The sequence below is a fragment of the Chiloscyllium plagiosum genome, unplaced genomic scaffold (assembly GCF_037043375.1).
Source record: "Chiloscyllium plagiosum isolate Xiang-an unplaced genomic scaffold, Cpla_swu_hap1 HiC_scaffold_34, whole genome shotgun sequence".
NCBI classification, from domain to species: Eukaryota; Metazoa; Chordata; class Chondrichthyes; order Orectolobiformes; family Hemiscylliidae; genus Chiloscyllium; species Chiloscyllium plagiosum.
The window spans coordinates 52,709,704-52,734,221 of NW_028270172.1; the positions used below are offsets into that span (position 1 = coordinate 52,709,704).

The window sequence follows — 24,518 nt, forward strand, 5'->3', positions numbered from 1 at the left end:
TAATGGGGAAGTTATTGAAACTGAAGAGTGATAAATCCATAGTACCTGATGGTCTCCATCCAGGAGAGCACAGTATTGATGCCTGAATCATTACATTTCAGAATTCTCTGGATTTGGGAGTTGTCCCTCTGGATTGGGGGGTTGTATCTCTGGATTGGGAATTTGCTGATATCACTCTGCTCTTTCAGAAGGATGACAGAGGGAAACCTGGGAATTACAATTAGTTAGCCTAACATCTGTGTTGGGGAAATTGTTGGATTCCATAATCAAGGACCACCTCAAAAAAATTAATGTATTCAGCATGGATTTATGAAGGATAAGACATGCATGACAAGTAAATTGGATGTCCAGTGGGATTTGAGGGTTCACGTGCACAGCTTTTTAAAATGCCATGAGCAGGTGCAGAAAACAGTCAAGAAGGTTAATGGAATGTTGGCCCTCCTATCTAAAGGGCTGGTATAAAGGATGCAGACATTTCATTGCAGTTATACAAAACCTTGGTTGGACACAACTTAGGGTATTGTGAGGAGATTTGGGCACCATTCCTTCGGATGGATGTTTTGATCCTGGAGAGAGTTCAATGTAGGCTTATAAGCATGATAGCCAGACTTACGAAATAGGTTATCAGGCAAAATTAGACAAATTAGGACTTTACTCTCTGGAATTTATAAGGTTAAGGGGTGATGTAAACAAGGTTTTCAGGATATTAACAGGGAAACACAGGGTAGATAAGTTATAGAACATTGAACAATACAGCGCAGAACAGGCGCTTTGGCTCTTGATGTTGCGCAGACCTGTGAACTATTCTCAGCTCGTCCCCCTACACTATCGCAAAATCATCCATGTGTTTATCTAAGGATTGTTTAAATCTCCCTAATGTGGCTGAGTTGACTACATTACCAGGTGGGGCATTCCACGCCCTTACCACTCTCTGCATAAAGAACCTGCCTCTGACATCCGTCTTAAATCTACCACCCCTCAATTTGTAGTTATGCCCTCTCGTACAAGCTGACATCATCATCCTAGGAAAACGTCCTTCACTGTTTACCCTATCTAATCTACAAGGCATTTATACACCCAAGGAGTAGTGGAGGTTTGGAATTGCTCCTCAATTGGCAGTTGATGGTAATTCAATTGTTAAATTTAAATCTGATATGGGCAATTTTTTATTAAGCAGAGGTATCAAGGGATATGGACCCAGGGCAGGCATAAAGAGTTGAGCTACATATCAAGCCATGATCTGAGTGAATGGTGGAGCAGGTTTAGAACATAGAACATTACAATACAGTACAGGCCCTTCAGCCCTCGATGTTGCACCAACTTGTGGAACTCATCTGAAGCCCATCTAACCCATACTATTCCATTCTCATCCATCTGCCTATCCAATGACCATTTAAGTTCCCTTAAAGTTGGTGAGTCTACTACTGTTGCAAGCAGTGTGTTCCACACCCCTACTACGCTCTAAGTAAAGAAACTACCTCTGACATCTGTCCTATATCTATCATCCCTCAATATAAAGCTATGCCCCCTAGTGCTAGCCATCACCATCTGAGGGAAAAGCCTCTCACTGTCCAACCTGTCTAACCCTCTAATTATCTTATATGTCTCAATTAAATCACCTCTCAACCTTCGTCTCTCTAATGAAAACAGCCTCAAACCTCTCAGCATTTCCTCGTAGGAACTTCCCTCCATACCAGAACTGTATGCAATACCACAAATGTGGCTGCACCAGAATTTTGTACATGACCTCATGGCTCTGAAACTCAATCCCTCTACCAGTAAAACTTAACACACCTTATGCCTTCTTATCAATCCTACCAACCTGGGTGGCAACTTTCAGGGATCTCTGTACATGTACACCGAGATCTCTCTGCTCATCTACACAACCCAGCATCTTGCAATTAGACCAATATTCTGTGTTCCTGTAGCTCCTTCCAAAGTGAATCACCTCACATTTTTCCACTTTAAACGCCATTTGCCACCTCCCAGCCCAGCTCTGCAGCTTACCTCTGTAACTTGCAACATCCTTCGGCACTATCCACAACTCTGCTGACCTCAGTGCCATCTGCAAAGTTACTAACCCATCCTTCTATGCCCTCAGCCAGATCATTTACAAAAATTACAAACAGCAGTGGTACACCACTAGTAACTGAACTCCAGGATGGACATTTCTCATCAACCACCACCTGTATCTGAGTTAATTTATCTGAGCTAAAGATGTCTGCTGTCTCATCTGTCTGTTTCTGGCTTGTCTCAACCACCTGATCAAACACGATCTCTACTAATGTCACATCAACTTTCTTATCTGTACTCTTTGATCTCTTTTGTTTCAACTGATGCTTTTAACTTTCATCATTCTGCTGTATCTCTGATACTTTTTATGGGCGCATGAAGTTGAGTAAAAGAGAGAGCCTGAACAAAAAGAAATCTCGTTTATACAAGTCAGTTGACAATGCTACAGATGGTCTGGCCACTCCCCAATAGTTACATGCCACTCAAGACAATTGGCATACACGCAGTCACGTTATCCCAGGTAAAATGGCAGGATGAATTTATCCTTGGAGATAATGCAGATGCTAATACCCTAATCCTGGGGATTCATGGTGCAGACAACTTCCTGACTCAGTTATTCCCCACGACAATGCATGCATGACATACCTCTGGCTAGAAAGCATTTCTGGATGAAAGAGATTGAATTAACAGGACAATAGCAGGGGAGTAATAGCAAATGACTGTCTAAATTAAGTGTAAATTACAATGCCTGGTCATGTTTTTTGTGAGACAGTATGCCGCCCCACCTACCTCCACAATGTTCAGTTTTGCAGTTTAACTCTTTAATATTACATTAATGTGAGTGAGTTTTGAGAAAATTTGTAGCTCAGGTTGGGGTTCTGGATGTAGGTTTGCTCACTGAGCTGGATTAATGTCCAGATCTTTTAACATTATACAAAGATGTGTAGATGAGGTGAATTGGCCATGCATGCATGAGTTGTGAATGCATGGAATACATTGCCAGCTGTGGTGGTGAAAGCAGAGTCATTGGGGACACTTTAGCGACTGCTGGACATACACATGGATAGCAGTGAGTTGAAGGGTACGTAGGTTAAGTTATTATATTTTACATTAGGATTAAACCTCGGCACAACACCGTGGGCCAGGGGGCCTGTTCTGTGCTGTACTTTTCTATGTTCTAAATTGCCCACAGTATCCAGGGATGTGTAACTTAGGAGCATTAGTCAGGAGTAAAAATAGGGTAGGGGAATGGGTCTGCAAGGGCTACTTTTCTGAGTGTCGGTGTGGACTTGTTGGGCCAAAGTGCCTGTTTCCACAGTGTAAGGATTCTAATTCTAATTCCAAGTCATACTGCCAATGGCTTATAGAAAGGAGGTATTGTGGGTGGCACATGAGCTATCTCTAGGGGTCACTAAGGACTGAGAAAAACTCAAGCTAAAAAAAAACATTTTTACTGGCCTGGACTACACAATAATGTAGTTAAATTTTGCCAGACATGTCATACAGGTATTGGAAAATCACAGGCAACAATATAACCTGCATCTTTAGTACTGATTCCTGCATTTGAGGAACCTTTTACAAAAGTCTTAATTGATTGCATTGGACCCCTACCTAAAACAAAAATGGGAATCAGTATTTGTTATTAATAATGAATGTGCTCACTAGATTTCCAGAGGGTGTTCCATTCTGCAATATCACAGCTAAAAGGATTGTAAAGAAGTTACTCAATTTTTTCATTAGATACAAACTACCCACAGAGGTATAATCAGATCAAGGGTCAAGCTTTGCATCAAAATTATTCAAGCAAGTTATGGACATCTTAGGAATAAAACAATTCAAACCTACTGTGTACCATCTAGAGTCACAGGGAGCTTTAAAAAGACATCAGATATTAAAGACCATGTTGAGGGTTAGTCAAGACTAACCAAATGATTGGGATAAGGGACTTCCATCTGTGCTTTTTGCAATCAGAGATGCACCAAAGGAATCAAAAAATTCAATCCATTTGAATTAAGTTTTAGAAATAAGGTGAGAGGACTCCGGAAATTGATTAAGGAGAAATTGGTAAGTCAGAATTCAGACACCATATATTTGGATTATGTGTCAAATTTTCAGGAATGGTTAAATAGAATAGGGGAGTTGGCTGGACAGCGTTTAAAAGTATCACAGCATACAATGAAACAGGATGCAGACAAGAAATCAAAACCTCGCAATTTTGCGATCAGGTGGTACTTCCAGTGGCAGGTAAACCTTTAAAAGCCAGGTTTAGTGCAGCTTATCAAATTGAAAAGAGATTGAGTGAGGTGAGCTACTTGATAAGGACTCCAGACAGAAAGACATCTCACAGAATGTGTCATGTGAATATGCTGAAAAGATATTTTGACAGGTAAGGAAAGCAAGAGGAGAATATGTAATTGGTTACAATACAGAACAAGAATCAAGTTCAGAGGATTCCGAATTGGACACTCATCAAATTAAATTGAGCAGTGAGGAAGTTGTCAAAAATTGAGATAAATTATTGAGTTACATTCCAGACGAAAATTGCAATGACCTAAAAGAGTTATTACTATTACAAGGGGGCATAGCTTTAAATTAAGGGGGGGTAGGTATAGGACAGATGTTAGGGGTAGGTTCTTTACTCAGCGAGTCGTGAGTTCATGGAATGCCCTGCCAGTAGCAGTGGTGGACTCTCCCTCATTATGGGCATTTAAGCGGGCATTGGATAGGCATATGGAGGATAGTGGGCTAGTGTAGGTTAGGTGGGCTTGGATCGGCGCAACATCGAGGGCCGAAGGGCCTGTACTGCGCTGTATTCTTCTATGTTCTATGTTCTATACATGGAAATAACCTGGAAATTACTAACCTCATTGTGCATGATGTAGATATAGGAGATGCTATTCTGATTAAGCCACGTCCTTATAGGCATAATCTTCTAAAGTTGGCACAGATCCAAAAGGAGATTCAACACATGTTTCAAGACAACATAATCGAAGTGAGTTACAGTGACTAGAGGTCACCCATAGTAATAGTGCTGTCATGACACAGGGTAAACCCTTCTGCTCACCTCGCACCATAATCTGTTAAATTTTGAGTGGCAAAGAACTATCCGAAATATCACTATTTAAAGAAAAAAATAACTATTTTATTCTTTAAGTCCACAGAGAACATTAAACAACAACTATTTATAGCTCCATTCTCTTAAATCTATTTTTAGCTCCCAATCTACAATACTGGTCTGATAAATTCCCTCTTTAATTGATGGCAAATCAATTTTCAAAACCAGTTGACGTCTTCAAATGTTAAACATCCTCTGTAGATTCCTCTCGGTCGTCTTTGGTCTTCTGCTGCACAACCTTCTTATGGACAGGTGCCTTTCAGAGAGCTATTCTGCTTGGCTGCTCTTTGCCATACCTTCGACAAAAGAGAAGGTCCCTACTATTCAGTGGATTTTATAGAAAATTTGTACCAAATTTTAGCAGTGTGGCTGCTCCACCCACTGAACTGCAAAAGAAAGGCAAGAGATTTCAGTGGACAGCAAACTGTCAGAAGGCACTTGACAGCCTGAAACCTGTGTTAGCCACTATCCCAGTATTAGCCACACCAAATTACACAAAGCCATTCATGTTGGCTATTGATGCAAATGATGTGGGTGTGAGTGCTATGCTCTTGCAAGAGAATGACTAAAAGATAGAAAGGCATTTTGGGTATTTCTCCAGGAAATTGAACATGCATCACAGAACTATTCAACAGTTGAGAAGGAGACTTTGGTGTTACAACAGTTCAATGTTTATGTTACCAGTTATGTATCTGAGACAATCATATTCACTGATCATAACCCATTGAAGTTTATATAGAAATTTGAGGACTAAAATGCCAGACTGTTTAGATGGAGCTTGTTATTACAGCCATTCAATTTGAAAATTGTGCATGTGGCAGGATGAGAAAATGTGTTTTTTGATGCATTGTCGAGACTTGAATAAGAAACAGAGGTGCTTGGTGGCAGGAGTAAAATGACTGAAACAGAATGTAATTGTGCATGCTTGCATGTTTATAGCTTATGTAATGTGTATGTAAGCGATTTAATTAAGCGATTTAAAATGAAGCCAGCTTTAGATTTTTTTTATCATGGGAGAGGTGTGACGATGCTGCTCCTTTAACAAGGTTATGTTGTCCTTGTTTTTTTTTCAGAGAGTTAGTAAAAGACATAGACTCCAACGAGTCTAAGTTGAAGGCTTTTAGGGCCAGTTTAATTATGGCTAACAGATAAAAATTTGCCTCAGGCAAAAGACTTTCAAGTTTTAAAAAAGTCTTGTGCATGAAAAGAGGAGTGGCCAGTTCTGTGGTTTGGCTTGGTTTGGTTTGGTTTTAGCACAGTAGTGTACTGAAGCTGCTGAACCCAAAAAAAAGGTCCATGCAGGTACTCTCTCTCCAATATCTCTCCTGAAAGACACTGTGTTGCTCTTACATTTAGTGCCAAAGGGTGTTTATGGGCATTGATACAAGTATTTGAAATAGAAGCATTAAGTTGGGATGACGTGTTGGGTTTTTAGATAGGTTAAGTTATTTGGCAATCTGTTCTTTTTTGTTCGTGTTTCATTCAGTAATTTTGTAAATAAACTCTGTTCTATTTAAAACTATGTGGTTTGACCAACTGCATCCCTCCTGAAATATCCGTGTTACATCTGCTTAAAACAACTAGCAAAGTTGGGGACTGGGCCACTATCCTGAAATGTTTTGAAGGGGCTTGGCCTGGTCCATAACAATGCATTATAAGAATTCCACTTCCTCTAAGCTTTTCACAGTATGACTACCCCAACTAATTAGATTAGATTCTCTACAGTATAGAAACAGACCCTTTGGCCCAACAAGTTGACACTGACCCTCCGAAGAGTAACCCACCCAGACCCATTCCCCCACCCTAATGCACCTAACACTATAGGCAATTTAGCATGGCCAATTCACCTGACCTGCACATCATTTTGGATTGTGGGAAGAAACCGGAGCACCCAGTGGGAAGCCCACGCAGACATGGGGAGAATGTGCAAACTCCACACAGACAGTTGCCCAATCGGGAAACAAACATGGGTCCCTGACGCTGTGAGGCAGCAGTGATAACCACAGAGCCTCTGTGCTGGGGAATTTGAAATCTCCTACTCTCACTACTGTCTCGCTTTTACACTTCTCCAAACATTTGGCTGCATATCTGCTTTCTATTTCTCTGCACCTGTTCAGAGGTCTATAATACCCTTACGGCAATGTAATTGCTCCTTGTTGGTTTATAAGATCTACGTATTTGAAGAGCTTTCAAAGATGTCTGTAATTGCAAACCCAGTATTGCAACATCCCCTTTTTTTTACCGCCTTCCCTGTGTCACATGAAGAACTGGAATATCCTGCCAATCCTCTCTCTCTCTCAACCATCTGATAGGATAACATCACATACGTATGTTTTAATTTGTGCCCGCAACTTATTTGCCTTGATTTGTCTGACTCCTATAAAATCAAAGGCCATCCAACCTTGCCAAACTCCCTCGTGCCTTAACTGGCCTTAACTATGGTTCCACGACTCCTTTGCTGTCTCTTCTAAATTTTGCCGTACATCTCCCACTATGAATTTCCTTTCCGGATCCGGCCCTTCTGGCAGACTGGTGAAACCTTCCCGAAATGGACTGGCAAACGTTCCCACAAGGACGCTGGTTCCATTCCAGGTAAGGTTCATCCTGTCAATATTGACAGGTCCAACTGCCCAAAATCCCTCTCTCCTGCACTACCTGTCCAGCTACATGTTCATCAGGACTAACCTTCTATTCAGTACTCAGTCATATGTGACATTGGAAATAATTCGGAGATTGTTACCTTTTGGGTCTTGTTCTTTAGTCAATTTTCTATCTTGCTAAGTTCTGCTTGCAGGACCTCTTCCCTTTCTCTAACTATGTTATTTCTGGTTTTGCCAATATCTACTACAATATCTGGAGTCTCTTTTGCAGCTGTAGAAACACCTATTTGTTCCCATTACAATTGAATTCCCTACCATTAAAGCAATGCTATTTTTCTTCCTCCTGTCTTGTGCAGCAGACAAACATATGATGCCATGAAGTTGGCCCCTACTGCATTTCCATAAGAACATAACAATTAGGAACGGAGCTAGGCCAATTGGCTCCTGAGTCTGCTCCACAATTCAGTAGGATCTGACAATCCTCATGTCCACCTACCTTGCTTTTTTCTGTAACTATACTGATCAAGAATCTGTCTATTTCACTCTTAATAGGACCCTGCCCCTACAAACACTGGCAATCCTTGGAAAAAAGAAACTCCTCCTTATCTCAATCTTAAATTTGTGCCCTATTATTCTGAGACACTGCCGTTTGGTCCTAGACTCTCCCATGAGGAGAAACATCCTCTCAGCATATTCCCTGTCAAGTATCTTCAGAATCCTATATGTTTCAATGACATCACCTATCATTCTTCTAATTCTAGTGAGTAGATTCCTAAACTGTGTAGCCTTTGTACATAACACAATCTTTCCATAGCAGGGATCCATCCTAGTGAAGAAAAATATAAACTTCTGGAAAAACTCAGCAGGTTTGGTAGAATTTGTAAAGAGAAATCAGAGTTAAAGTTTCAGGTCCAGTCACCCTTCCAAGTGAACCTTTTCTGACTGTCTCCAATGAAATAATGTATTTTCTTAAATAAGGGCTCATTACTCCAGATATGGTCTCACCAGCACCTTTTATAATTTTATTAGGCTTTGCTACTCTTAAAATTCAACCCACTTGATATAATCCAACATTCTATTAGGTTTCCTGATTACCTGCTGCTACCTTCCTTTTTTATGTAATATACCCTCAAGTCCCTTTGTGTTTTGTTTTTCTGCAGTTTTTTTCCATTCAGCTCATATTCTTTTATTCTTTTTAACGTTAACAACTTCATCTAAATCTGTATTTGTGTTCTAACATGCCTGTCATCCGCAAATTTGGCTACAGTCACCATTCTAACTTCAGGCTACTTACAAGTGGTTCTCTGAATTAACAGTCCCTTGATACATTATAGCAGAAGGACCTTCCATGACATTTCCCTCCTACACCTTGATGTAGGAGGGTAGCCCAAACATTTCTTCGTCCATAAGAATGCAGTCTTGGACCTTGGAATGTGCCAATTTATCATCACTTGGTCGAAGGCAACTCTTTGCAGTAGAAGGCCAACAGGTTCCAATAGTTCACCAAATCGATGGTCCTCGAGGCTTGTTTGTCTTAGAACAAAGAACAAAGAAAATTTACAGCCCAGGAACAGGCCCTTTGGCCCTGCAAGCCAGAGCCAATTCAAATGTACTGTCTAAACCTGTTGGTTATTTCCTAAATATCTGTATCCCTCTGTTCCCCACCTACTCATGCATCTGTCCAGATGCATCTTAAATGAATCTACCATGCTTGCCTCTACCACCTCTGCTGGCAATGCGTTCCAAATGCTCACCACCCTCTGTGTGAAGTACTTACCACGTGTATCCCACTTAAACTTTCCACCTCTCACCTCTCGTTATTGAATCCTTCACCCTGGGAAAAAGCATGTCTCTATCCACCCTGTCTATACCCTTCATGATTTTGAAAACCTCAATCAGGTCCCCCTTCATTCTCGTTTTTTCTAGTGAAAATAGACCTAACCTACTCAACCTCTCTTCATAGCTAGCACCTTCCATACCAGGCAACATCCTCGTAAACCTTCTCTGCACACACACTAAAGCATGGTAATGTGGCGACCAGAACTGTACACAGTATTCTCAATGCGGCTGAACCAATGTCTTGTACAATTTTAACATGACTTGCCAGCTCTTATACCCAATACCCCATCCAATGAAGACAAGCATACTATATGCCTTCTTGACCACTCTATCCACCTGTACAGCAACCTTCAGGGTACAATGGACCTGCACTCCCAGATCTCTCTGCCCATCAACTTTTCCCAAAGCTCTTCCATTCATTGTATAATTTGCTCTCAAATTAGACTTGCCTAAATGCATCACCTCACATTTGTCTGGATTGAAAGCCATCTGCCACTTTTCTACCGAACTTTTCCAGTCTATGTATATCCTCCTGTATTCTCTGACAGCCCTTTATGCTTTCTGCCACTCCACCAATCTTTGTGTCATCTGCAGACTTGCTGATCATACCAACAGTGCCCTCTTCTAGATCTTGTTGGCATTACAGGCAACAACCCATCGAGTAAAGTTTTATGTGACAGAGTTGCTGGGGATTAACTTTGACAAAAACCATTGCATCTTTTTCTAGAAGCAAAGTCTCTTCATCACCACAGCCATCATGAGGGTAGTGTACAGTAGCACTGTGAGTCCAGGTGAAGCAACTTGTTGGAAACTTCTGACAATGAGACATTCTGCCAAATTATTTTGACAGTCTGCTCAGGGAACTGTCTCATGGATTGACCTCTTACTTTTCCCTCAGGGCCTTGAGGACATTAAGAGTGTCTACTAGATTTGTGAATCAAAGGTAATTTCCTGCACAAACCTTTCCACGAGGGACAGGTGGTACAGTTTAGTCCAACTATTTTCAGCAAAACAGAGAGTAGGAATAAATGGGTCTCTTTTTAGGTAGCAGACATCTATTAATGGTGTACCATCAGGATCTATTCACTATATATATAAAATTGAATAAGGGAATCAAATGCAATATTTCCAATTTTGCTGACCCTACAAAACTAGATCGGATTGTGAGTTGTGAAGAGGATGCCAGTAGGCTTCAGTGTGATCTAGAATAGTTGAGTGTGTGGGCAAATGCATATTACATGCCATATAATTGGATAAATATGAAGTTATAAATGTGAAAAGCATAAAGGGAAAGTTTTTAAATGGTAATATATTTGAAAACATTGATGTACAAAGGGATCTGGATGTCCTTGTATAATAGTCAATAAAAGTAAACATGTATGTCAAGCAAGAAAATGCAATGTTCGCCTTTGTTGCACGAAGATTTAAGTTCAGAAGGGTTGATTGAATAGTGTTAATGTCACTGGACCAGTAAACTAGAGGTCTCAGCTAATATTCTAGGGGTATGAGTTCAAATCCCCCACTATGGCAAGTGGTAAACTTTGAATTCAATATAAAACAGCCTGCTGTATTGGGGCAGCATAGTGACTCAGTGCCTTATAGCGCCAGGGGCAGGGGTTCATTTCCAGCCTCGGGTGACTGTCTGTGTGGTGTTTGCACATTCTTCCCTTGTCTCCGTGGGTTTTCTTTGGATGCACTGGTTTCCTCCCACAGTCCAAAATGTACAGGTTAGATGAATTGGCCGTGCTAAATTGCCGCAGTGTTAGGTGAAGGGGCAAATGTAGGGGAATGGGTCTGGGTGGGTTGCTCTTCGGAGGGTCGGTGTGGACTTGTTGGGCTAAAGGGCATGTTTCCACACTGTAAGTAATCTAATTCCTTCATTTACTCTGTCTAGTACTTTTCGAATTTTATAGGGAGATCCATAACATCCCCGCCTCATTTTTCTGAATCCATGGAATATAGTCCTAACCAATCCAGTCTCTCTTCCCTCCCAGGAATCTTCTTTGCACACACCCACAGTCAGAGCTTCCTTCCTCAGATAAGGAGCCCTTTGACGCATTGAGTCTGTGCCAACAATAACTACTACTAAAGGGATGCTAATTCCAATTTCCTTCATTTGCCCCATATCCTTCAATGTTATGATATTTTAAGTGTTCATCCAAATTTTTTTTAAAGGTTATAAGGTTTCTAGCCTCCATTACCTTCCCAGACATTTCATTCCAGATTCCTACCACCCTCTGAGTGAAAAGGCATCTTTTCTCAAATCCCCTATGTCCTGAAGAAAGCTCATGAGACCATAAATGTTAACTCTGATTTCTCTCCACAGATGCTGCAAGACATTCTGAGATTTTCTAATTTCAGTTTTTGTTTTCCCTAGATCCCTCTATTCCTCTGAGATATCCAGTGTTCTGTCATTAATTAAACGTTCCTAATCTTGTTTCTTCTTCCAAAGTGTACTTACCAGGTGTAAATACTGTCTGCCACTGTTCTGGCCATTTGACCAACCCATCTGTGTCTTCCTGCATCTTTCAACCATCTTCTTCACTGTTAACCATCCAACTGATCTTCGTGTCATTTAAAAACTTGCTTAAGGTTTCCCCTATACGTTCATCTAAAACATTTATGTAGATAACATTTATGTATATACTTCCCTTTGTACCACACAGCTGGACATCAGCTTCCATTCACTCAAACAACTTTCCACCAGTACGTAAGACAATTTCTGGTCCTTCTGTTCAGGTTTCCCTCAATTCCATGGGCTTCAACCTTCTGAATCAGTCTTCCATGTGGTACCTTGTCAAAACTTTTATTAAAATCCAATTAAACTACATCAATTGAACTTCCCTTTGATACAGCCATGTAACCCATGCTTTTTCCAATGGACATTAATTCTTTGCTTCAGATTTTTTTTTCTAATAATATCCCTACCACTGTTATAAAATCATAGATTTATAGACCCCAAACTGGTCCATGCTGACCAAAATGTCACCTACACTGACACCATTTCCTTGGACTTGGCCTATATCATTCTAAACCTTTCATGTCCATGTATCTGTCCAAATGCCTTTTAAATGTTGTTAATATACCTACCTCAATAACTTCCATTGGCAGCATATTCCATAGGTTTACCACCCTCTATGTAAAAATGTTGCACTTCAGGCTTCCTTTTACTGTTTCTCTTCTTACCTTAAAGTAATGCCCTCTCATCCACGATTCTCCAACCCTGGAAAAAAGACTGAATGCATTCACACTATCTATGTCTCGTATGATCTTATACACTTACATAGGTTCCCCCCTCAGTCTCTTACGCTCTAAAGAAAAAAACGTCTCCCTTTAACTCAGACTATTGACTCCTGGCAACATACTTCTAAATTTCTTCTGCAATCTTTCCAGTTTAGTAACATCTTTCCTATAGCAAGGTGACCAAAACTGAACACAATACATCAAGTGCAGCCTCACCAACGTCCTGTACAACTGCAACATAACTTCCCAACTTTAATATTCAGTGGCCTGACTGATGATGCCAAAAGCCTCCTTCACTGCCCAGTCTACCCGTGACTCCACTTTCAGAGAACTGTGCACCTGAACTCCAAGGTCCCTCTGTTCTACTGCAATCCTTAAGGCCCAACTATTCACTATGAAACTCCTACCTTGATTTGACTTTCCAAAATGCCAAACCTCAAATTTAGATTAGATTAGATTAGATTACTGACAGTGTGGAAACAGGCCATTCAGCCCAACAAGCCCACTGACCCTCCAAAGAGCAACCCACCCAGACTCATTTACCCCCTCACCTAACACTACAGGCAATTTAGCATGGCCAATTCACCTAACCTGCACATTTTTGGACTGTGGGAGGAAACCGGAGCACCCGGAGGAAACTCAGGCAGTCACATCCTGTCTATTTATCTAAATTAAATTCCATTTTCCATTTCTCGGCCCACATTCCCAGCTTACAGAGTTAAGATTGAAGAACAGCATTCATTTAACACCCCTCCAAAATCCTGTGGCTTTGCACAGTTTGCCCCCTTGGTCCCTAATGGGACCAACTCTTTCCCTGGTTAACCTCTTCACTTTAATGTATTTATAAGACAGCTTCAGATTCTTTCTAATCCTGTTCACAAGTCCTTTTTCATGCACTCTTTTTGCTCTTCTAATTTCATTCTTAAGTTCCCTCTTGCACTTCTAATACTCCTCTAGGGCCCCAGCTTAATGGCTACCTTTGGACTTGCTAGAAGCATTTTTGTGGGCGGCACGGTGGCAGAGTGGTTAGCACTGCTGCCTCACAGCGCCGGAGACCCGGGTTCACTTCCTGCCTCAGGCGACTGACTGTGTGGAGTTTGCACGTTCTCCCCGTGTCTGCGTGGGTTTCCTCTGGGTGCTCCGGTTTCCTCCCACAGTCCAAAGATGTGCAGGTCAGGTGAATTGGCCATGCTAAATTGCCCGTAGTGTTAGGTAAGGGGTAAATGTAGGGGTATGGGTGGGTTGTGCTTCGGCGGGGCGGTGTGGACTTGTTGGGCCCACTGTAATGTAATCTAATCTAATCTATTCTTCTTCATCCAGTCCTGAATTGTCCTAGACATCCAAGGTTCCCTGAACCTATTGCTCCCATATTTCCCCCAAAGAGTACTTGTTATACTTGTATTCTCCCCAGGTCCTTTTTGAATGCTCTCTACTGCTCTGCCTTAGACTTACCCGCAAGTAGCAGTTTCCAGTCAACTTTGGTCAGACCCTGCTTTATATCAATAAAGCCCGCCTTCCCCCAATTCAGAGCCATCTTTTGCAGATCATCTTTCTCCTTATCCATTAGAGATTTGAACCATATTATGTTTTATCACTATAGCTGAACTGTTCCCCTACTGCCACATTGAACACTTGTCCAGCTTTGGTCCCCAGAAATAGATCCTGTACTTCACCATCACTTGCTGGGCCTTCTGCATGTTAATACAAAAGAAGCCCCTGGATACCTTTCAAGAAATTCATCCCTTTTAAATCCTTAACACTAGGGCTACCCCAACATACGTTAGGAAAGTTGAAATCTCCTCGTATAATTACCCAATTATTAGTGCTACACACCTCTGTGAAATGTCTACATATTTGCTCTTCTATTTTCCCCTGACTCTTTGGAGGGGCCTACTCCCAATATGAATGCCCGCTTAACATTCCAAGTTATGCATTCCCACAGAGCCTTGTTTGAAGACCCTTCCAATATCATCTTTTCTTATTCCAGTAATTGACTCCTTAATTAATAGTGCTTTTTAGTTGATTCCACCACTTCTTTTATACTCTCCTCTGTATCGCGTAAAGATCCTATACCCTGGAATGTTGAGTTGACCTTCCCTCAACTGCATTTCTGTAATGGCAACAATATCACACTTCCATGTATGCCTTTTAACTTGTCAGTCTTACTCATTACACTCTGAGCATTAAAGTAATGACCATCCAGCCTTGCATTACTCTCTTGACACGTCACTGAATCCTTTTCCATCGTGTGACTTACCTCTATTTCATCAATATTCTGCATCCCCTGTCCCTGCCGGACTAGTTTAAACTCCTCCCTACAGCACTAACAAACCTACCTCCAAGGATGTTTGACCAATGTGGTTCAGATGCAGACTATCCTATATGTAAATGTCCCACCTTCCCCCAAAATAGCCCCAGAAATCCAGGATTTTAAACCCCTCCCACTTGCACCAACTCTTGAGTGACACATTCATTTGTTTTATTTTCCTATTTCCGAACTCACACATGGCACTGGGAATAATCCAGAGATTACAATCAATGAGGTCCTGCATTTTAATCTATGGTTCTTGTCATGAGATCTCATTCCTCACTTTGCTGATATCATTGGTACTAACATGTAATGTGACCTCTAAATCATCAGCCAGCCCTTTCAGAATGCCTTACAACAATACATTAACATCCCTGACTCTCGATAAAAGTGTTACGCTGGAAAAAGCATAGCAGGTCAGGCAGCATCTGAGGAGCTCTAAGAGAGTTGACATTTTGGGCATAACCCTTCATCAAGACTCTGGCACCAGAGACAGGGACGCAACACTCCATTCTGGAGTAATATCTTCGGCCAGAGAAATATCTTTCTGCTACCCTGACTAAAGCAGTTGATGTCTTCAAATGTTAAACATCCTCTGGTCTTTCTATTTTATTGACACTTTGTAACCAGCTCTGGAGGTTGCAGAGCCTGACATTATTTGAACAAAACACAGAAAGGTGCCAGGATAACTGCATGCCTCCATTTTGAAAAATGCTTTTAAACTAAGTTAAAATCTTCAAAGCAAATATGCACCTTTAAATTATTCGTACTTTAAAATCCACAACATCATCATTCTTTAGAGTAAAAATAGACTATATGGAAATTCTTCAAAGACAGTGGGAAGTGCTTTTCAATGGTCACTCAATTTTAGGACTTGGTGAAATAGAAAGATGTGAACAGATTGGAAACATGAAGCAACCATGGCCTGTTTCTGAAAGTGTTGTAATAAATGCATCGTGTTGAATTATTGGTTGTGTTGAATCCTTAACAGGATTAGCATTCCTGTATACTAGAGAATTAATTGCCCACCAGATTATGTTTAATCAATGTTTTCTTTGATTTGTTTCTTACAGTTAAGATGTTTTAAAATGTGATACTAACATAACTCATTCAAATCGATCAATGAAAATTCCCATATCTTCTCAAACATCTTATGTAAAATTAATTTCTCCTTTCTGTTGACAGCAGTTTTACTTACAGTATGCTGTATGCAAAAGAAAAGGAAACCATCAAACCCTGAAACCAATTTAAGTTATTGGAACAACACAATCACTATGGATTACTTCAACAGGCATGCTGTGGAACTCCCAAGAGAAATCCAGTCTTTTGAAACATCAGAGGTATTTGTTTTTAAATCAGTGAAGATTGTTATATGTTAAGTAGATACTTAATATGCTGACGATCAAAGTTGAGAGTGTGTTGCTGGAACAACACAACATGTCAGACAGCATCCAAAGAGCAGGAGCCCTTCATTAGGAATCATTCCTTCTCATTAGCTAATGAACAAGATTAATAAATTCAATTTTGTCCTGATCTAATATACAAAGAAGGAACAAGAGTAGACCAGTCAGCTGTTTCAGCCTGCTTGCCATTCAATAAGATCATAGCGGATCTGATTTTAATCTCAACTCGACATTCCTGAACATTCCCAATGATCTTTTATCCTCTGGTAAACGTGAATCTATCCATGTTTGCCTTAGGAATACTTAAAGGTTCTGTATCCACTGCCTTTTGGGGAAGGAAATTCCAAAGACTAACAAACCTCTGAGAGAAAAAAGCGTTTCCTCATCTATGTTTTTATTGATCCCCGCCATATGTTTAACCTATGAATTCTGGTTCCAGATTCCTCCGCTAAAAGAAATATGTTTTCAGTACCCACACAGTCAAATCTCCTCAGGATCGATGTTTTAATTAAGTTACCTCTGACTCTTCTAATCTTTTGAGGATACAGTTCTAGCCTGTCTACCCTTTGTCATAAGGCAATCTACTTATTCTAGGTGTTAGTCTAGTAAACCTTTTCTGAACTGTTCCAAAGCATTAACATACATCCAGAAGTATGATTACCTGTACTGTAACACAGTGTCGTGGAAGTCTGAGACTTCAAGACTTGTTTCAAGAAGTTTTATTTTTCATGAATTCAAGGAGAGGCTGCTACAGTCTTCACTGTCTCCCAACACTCTCTCAAGCAGAACAACTTTGATTTCATTCCGCACCCAAGGAATGTTGAATACAATGATTCAAAATAAAGATAAGCACAGAACAGTTACTCCTTTTGTTCCCAGTGTTGCTCAAGGACAGAGAAACTAAAGAGGTTTACATACACTCCCTGAGTTTCATAAAACTATAATTACACAACCTCAGTCTTTATCTCTATCAGTATTTTTCCACTACAGCTGAGAGCCAAGATTTTACCTTAGTCAAGTATCCCATCATGTGGCAGTATGCCAAGTTCTTACTACTTCCACACACAGTACTCCAGATATGGCAGCACCAAAGCTTTGCATAACTCTAGAATAACCTCCATACTCTTGCATTCAGTGCCTATTGCAATAAATCATAATATTTTATTAGCTTTCCTGATTACTTGCTGATGTGCATGATTATGATTCATGCACTAGGACACTCAGATCTCTATTTATCTCACCGCTCTGTAACCTCTCATCATTTAGATAATATGCTCTTTTAAATCTTTCCTGTCTAGTTTTTTAACTAAATATCCTTGAAAGAAGTATGTAAATTTGGCAAATAAAGCAGATTTGTTTGAAACCCTGCAGTGTCTTCAGAGTGCAAAACTTGAAATTTTTAAAAATCATTATTTGTTGTTTTTGATCACCTGTTTATTCAGAGCCCAGCACTTTTCCTCAAAATGTCAATGAAATAACTCACCAAGTCACCTTTTATTTATACATGGATGTTCTTGATGCTGACGCAGCTTCCTCAGAGCCAGTTGTCAGAGTGAACAAAACCTTTGAGACCCCTTCTTATATATATCAGCCAGGGCTCCCTCATTGGACCACCCCCAAACAGAGAACTAATTTTCTTTGAGGTTCACTTGGCTGATCTTTGTTGCAATCACTGCAGCCGGTTTGGTTAAATTGTGGTGTTTTCAATCACTGAATCAAAATGTCAAGCTGCAGATTTTGTAGCCAGTGGGAATGCATAATGTTCACCATTTATCACACTTGCAGTTGTCCACAGAATCTCTCTAAACTTTGCTTCACAATTTATATTTATTAGATAGTCAAACTTTTGGAGTGCCATCCACAGGTAATTTTTCGATTTAGAAAATTGTACAGAAAGCAAAGAAAAATGAAGAAAGGCAGGATCAAACAGAGACTTGGAGAAATTCAGCAGATTAGGCAATATCTATGATGAGAGAAACTGAGATAACATTTCAGTTCCAGTATAACTCCTTTTCAGAACTACAAGATGCTGGAAAGTGTTTTTTTATACTTTTGATAGAGGAGGAGGAGGTATAGTGTCAAAACCATTTTTATCACAAACATTTTCCAGTGCCTTTCTGTCTGAAGAAGTGTCAGACAAGAATTAAAAGATTAACTCTGTTTTTCTCTCTCTACTGATGCTGCCAGACTTGCTGAATTTCTTCAATAATCTTATGCTTGTTTCATATTTTCAGCATTTTGCTTTCCTCGCTTTTTAAATAGAGACGTCACATTAGCATTTTTCCAATCTTGTGGTGCTTCTTCAGAATCCAAGGATTTTAAGAAAATTGTAATCATCCACTAGGCTTAATGAACAGGCAAGAGCATGACAGATGGAATATACTGTTATAAAATGAGGATATTCACTTTGGTAGGAGGAAAACATATGCAGAGTATTCCTTAAATGATATAAGGTTGGTGTTTGCAGACGTACCAAGAGCTTTGGTGTCCATGTCAATAAGTCACTGAAGGCTAACCTGCAGTTGCAGTGCAAATAAAATGTTAGAAACAAATGTAGAGAGTGCTGGAGGAACTCAACAAGTGAGGCAGCATTTTTTGAAAGTGAAACAAAGTTAACATTTCAAATCCAATATAACTTAGAATCTTTCCTCCTTTCTGAAGTATTCTTGCTGAGATTCATGAATAACCTCTCAAATTTTTGTCACTGCTTACTTTCTGTCATTCCTGTTAATCTATCTGCCTAGTTCACTTCAGCTATCTCTATCATCATTTTATTGTAATTCCCTTCATTTAAGTTCAACCCAATAGTTTATGATCTAGGTTTCTCACACTTAAACTGAATATTAAATTATTTCGTTGAACATAGAACAGTACAATACAATAGAGGCCCTTCAGCCCTCAATGTTGTGCCGACCTTTTCTCCTACTCTGACATCAAACTAACCTACTTATTACATGGACATTTTACAATCGTCCATGTGTGTATCCAAGAGTTGCTTAAATGTCCCTAATGTATCTGACTCTACTACCACTACTGACAGTGAATTCCATGCACCCCATCATACTGTGTAAAGAACCTACCTTTGACATCTCCCCAAACTTTCCTCCAATCACCTTAAAATTATGCTTGTCATCATCTTGTACCTCTTATAAGTCACCTCTCGTCCTTCTTTGCTCCAATGAAAAAATCCCTAGCCCTCTCAACTTTTCTTCATAAGATATGACCTCAATTCCAGGCAGCATCCTGATAAACCTCTGCACCCTCTCTAAAGCTTCCATATCCTTCCTATAATGAGGTGACCAGAACTGAACACTATATTTCATGTTATGATCATTTCTTCCTTGTAGATACATTTGGTAGTACACTTAGTCGTCATTTATTCAACTTGCCTTATTACCACATCCAAGGTAGCCTGACTCCCGATGTCTCCTTAACCTATTACTCTAAAAACTACTCTAATGCACTCTATAAATTTTTTGTGAGAGTTACCCTTTCCAATTTTATTAACCCACGCAGAATGAAGATTAAAGTCAACCATAAGTGTTGCTGTGTTCCTTTTACATGCATCTATTATTTGTTGATTTATGCTTTCATTATGCTTTCAATGCTGCATCTGTAAAATGATTTGGAGATGCCAGTGTTGGACTGGGGTGTACAAAGTTAAAAATCACACAACACCAGATTATAGTCCAACAGGTTTAATTGGAAGCACTAGCTTTCAGAGCGCACAACCAGCTGATGAAGGAGGCATCTTCATATATTGATGGTTTGTTTTAAGGGGGCACTGGTGAGATGAGGCCATGGTGTTTAGAAGGTTAATTTTTTAAGATAGGTTTTAAGGCAGAGGTGTCAAGCAGTCTACAAAATCCTATAGAATAAACAGCTTGTGAGGCCTTGGTTTTGTTTAAGTTGGAACAATAGAAGCACCCTGGATGGCGTGGCCAGCTCTCAAAAACCAGGATTTCTAGTTTTTTTTTTAGTTTTTAGTTTCAGTTTTAAGCAGTTGCTGTTGTGGGTTTGAGCAAGTGAAAGCTATTTTTCCTCTCTCGATTACAGCCAGAAGCTGGGGATTCTGATCATAAGCTGCTAGATTGCATATGAGACAAAATCTGTTTTCTGAAGTTGCCTTTCTGTCAAGAGGCATGTTTATGGGATGTTACCATATTGGAACAGTTAATTAATAATAATTACTCTATCTTTTATTCTGTTAAGTCTTCCAGTAGTGTTAAATTATTGTCAGTTCCTTTCTTTTGTTGTACCTTAACGAAAATGTTTAAATAAATTGTGTTTTGTTTAATGTCAAATAGTTTCACCAGTCATATTGCATCTGGAACACAGCATTTTGCATTTGCCTTTAAAATAAGAAAACAATAGGGTGTGGGCTACCTTCTTAAAATATTTTAAGAGGATTTGGTCTGAACATAACAATATTGAACTAATGGTATATGAGTTTTTGTCTGTGTTTATGAGCAGCTTTAATGATTAACTTTGAGATTATTTATGGAGCTTCTTTTTTATTTGAAGCCAGTACCAGATAGTGGCACAATGGCTCAGTCGTTAGCACTGCTCTCTCACCGCCAGGATCCCAGTTTCAATTCCCGCCTTAGGCAACTGTCTGTGTGGAGTTTGCACATTTTTCCCATGTCTGCATGGGTTTCCTCCAGGTGCTCCGGTTTCCTCTCACAATCTAAAGATGTGCAGCTTAGGTGAATTGGCCAAGGTAAATTGCACATAGTTTCCAGGGATGTGTAGGTTAGGTGCATTAGCCTGGGGTCAATTTACAGTAGTCAGGGAATAGGTCTGGGTGGGTTACTCTTTGAAGGGGCAGTGTGGGCTTGTTGGGCCGGAGGGCCTGTTTCCACACTGTATGTCTTCTATGATTCTACCTTATGTCTCTTTTATATCTTTTGCCTCTCACCCTAAACCTATGCCCTCTAGTTCCGGACTCTCCCACCCCAGGTAAAAGACTTTGTCTATTTATCCAATCCATGCCCCTCATAATTTGGAAACCTCTTTTAGGTCACCCCTCAGCCTTCGACACTCCAGGGAAAACAGCTGCAGCCTGTTCGGCCTCTTCCTATAGCTCAAATCCTCCAAACCTGACAATATCCTTGTAAATCTTTTCTGAACACTTTAAAGTTTCACAACATCTTTCCGATAGGAAGGAGACCAGAATTGCACGCAATATTCCAATGTCCGGTACAGCCACAACATAACCTCCCAACTCCTGTACTCAATACTCTGACCGATAAAGGAAAGCATGCCAAACGCATTCTTCATTATCCTATCTACCTGCGACTCCACTTTCAAGGAGCTATGAACCTACATTCCAAAGTCTTTTTGTTCAGCAACACTCCCTTAACCTTACCATTAAGTGTATAAAGTTCTGCTAAGATTTGCTTTCCCACAATGCAGCACCTCGCATCAATCTAAATTAAACTCCATCTGACACTCCTCTGCCCATTGTCTCATCTGATCAAGATCTCATTGTAACCCGAGGTAACTTTCTTCGCAGTCCACTACACCTCCAATTTTGGTGTCATCTGCAAACTTACTAACTATATCTCTTATGCTCACATCCAAATCATTTATATAAATGATAAAAGTAGTGGATCCAGCACCAATCCTTGTAGCATTCCACTGGTCACAGGCCTCCAGTCTGAAAAACAACCCTCCACCAACACTCTCTGCCTTCTACTTTTGAGCCAGTTCTGTATCCTAATATCTAGTTCTCCCTGTATTCCATGAGATTTGATTAGATTCTCTACAGTGTGGAAACAAGGCCCTTCAGCCCAACAAGTCCACACTGACCCTCTGAAGAGTAACGCACCAAGACCCATTTCCCTCTGACTAATGTACCTAACACTATGGGCAATTTAGCATGGCCAATTCACCTAACCTGCACATCTTTGGGGTGTGGGAGGCAACCAGAGCACCTGGAGGAAACCCACACAGACACGGGGAGAATATGCAAACTCCACACAGACAGTCACCTAAGGCTGGAATTGAACATGGGACCCTGGTGTTGTAAGGTAGCAGTGCTAACCACTGAGCCACCATGCCGCTTCGAGATCTAGCCTTGCTAACCAATCTCCCATTGAGAACCTTGTTGAACGCTTACTGAAGTCCATATAGACCACATCTACCGCACTGCCCTCATCAATCCTCTCTGTTACTTCTTCAAAAATCTCAATCAAGTTGTGAGACATGATTTCCCACACACAAAGCCATGTTGACTATCCCTAATCAGTCCTTGCCTTTCCAAATACATGTACATCCTGTCCCTCAGGATTCCCTCCAACAACTTGCCCACCACCAATGTCAGGCTACTGGTCTGTAGTTTCCTGGCTTGTCCTTACCACCTTTCTTATATAGTGGCACCACATAGCCAACCTCCAGTCTTCTGACACCTCACCTACATCTATCGATGATATAAATATCTCAGCAAGAGGGTCAGCATTAACTTCCCTAGCTTCCCACAGAGTTCTAGAGTACACCTGATCAGGTCCACTTTTATCCACTTTTATGCATTTCAAGACATTCAGCACTTCGTCCTCTGTAATGTGGACATTTTTTCAAGATGTCACCATCTACATTCTATATCTTCCATGTCCTTTTCCACAGTAAACACTGATGCAAAATATTTTACAGACAACAACAATTCTCTGGATCTGAGGTCAAATATAAATCAGAGCAGATAAGAATTAGTGAACCATTTTTTTAAAATGAAAATCAACAATGATTACATGCTCACCCGTAGGCTAAATTTTAAATTGACAGTATATCACAGTATTAAATACTGCATAATTTGGAATGATGCATCGGATATCTAATTTAGAAATGTTTGTTCTTATGTTTTAGGACCATCTTTCTGAACTTCAGTCCCCTCTGAATGGTGATTATGTAGACACTGGAATGGTTCTTGTCAATCCTTTTTGCCAGGAAACAATTTTCTCATCGAACACAGATTTCCTTAGTTGTAGTCATGTGAAAAAGAAACCTGACTAAAGCTGTGTTACCATGATACCTGTATTAAGTATATACCTCAAAATTAATGATGGACCATTTTTCCAAATGTTCATTGTTCATTTTTATATGTCTGAAGAAAAATTTACAAAGTTACTTTATCAAATAAATGAGTTTCTCAGCCGATAACTATTTAACTTCTGGTCTATTTGTCTACTTTTTGTGATGTGTTTTCGGATTTTAATATATGGTTTTTCACCAATGTAGTATTTGAATTTATTTGTAAAGCATTGTAATTTTAAGGAAACCTGTAATTAAAACTGTAATCAGTGCATTAGACCAGAACAATAAAAATGGCCATGCACTTCATATGCCACATTATTGTAGTCCATCAAATATAAAACACAATGCAATAAGTCAAATTTAGTCTTAAAAGTCTCCTTCCTTCAAAATAACTGTTTTGAAATTAAAATAATTTTTGTTGTTATTTTTGAAAATCGACATACTAAGAAGGCAAAAAAAAGGTTTGAAGGGCCTTCCTGTTGGTTACTACTGACCAGGGTACAATGTAGCAAAGCATAGAAACCTATCTGGTACTAATCAGATGTGCCATGCACAACTGTAATTAAATTTTTGCTTGCAAAGTGACTAAAAGTGCAAGCTGACAACTTTGAGGAGTAGCATCTATATGATATTTTAGCTCCTGAACCCAGCAAATATAAATATTTCAATATAAACAACTCAAAGGAACTAAGACTGACACAATCATGTCATTTAGAATGAGTGAATTCAGCGTCAACTAAGGATTAGCAAGGAAATAAAAGGGGAAAAGAAATATTAGATTCAAAAACAGAATGAAGAGACAATGGACGATAAAGTGTAAAAGAAAAAGCTATTTTATAATCACCCATCAATTTTACCAAAATCAGCAAAGTGACTGACTTGGAAAGTTTCATGTGTTCCAGAGCTCCAGTGAGCTTTGTCACACTATTATAGAACATAGAACATAGAAGAATACAGCGCAGTACAGG

General features: G+C 39.9%; 1 protein-coding gene across 4 annotated transcripts in view; it reads left to right on the forward strand.

The window, feature by feature from the left end:
• The window catches only part of tmem108 (transmembrane protein 108), a 186,154-nt gene extending 162,251 nt beyond the window's left edge, over nt 1–23,903 (forward strand). For 3 of the 4 annotated variants that reach the window (XM_087978682.1, XM_087978683.1, XM_087978684.1), the window contains 2 exons: nt 16,304–16,458; nt 23,383–23,903. In XM_087978682.1, the coding sequence (XP_087834808.1) occupies nt 16,304–16,458; nt 23,383–23,529 (302 nt within the window). In that variant the 3' untranslated portion in view covers nt 23,530–23,903. The remainder of the gene's footprint in view (nt 1–16,303; nt 16,459–23,382) is intronic. The other variant, XM_087978685.1, reaches the window with a different exon arrangement.
• Nucleotides 23,904–24,518: the final 615 nt, after the last annotated feature.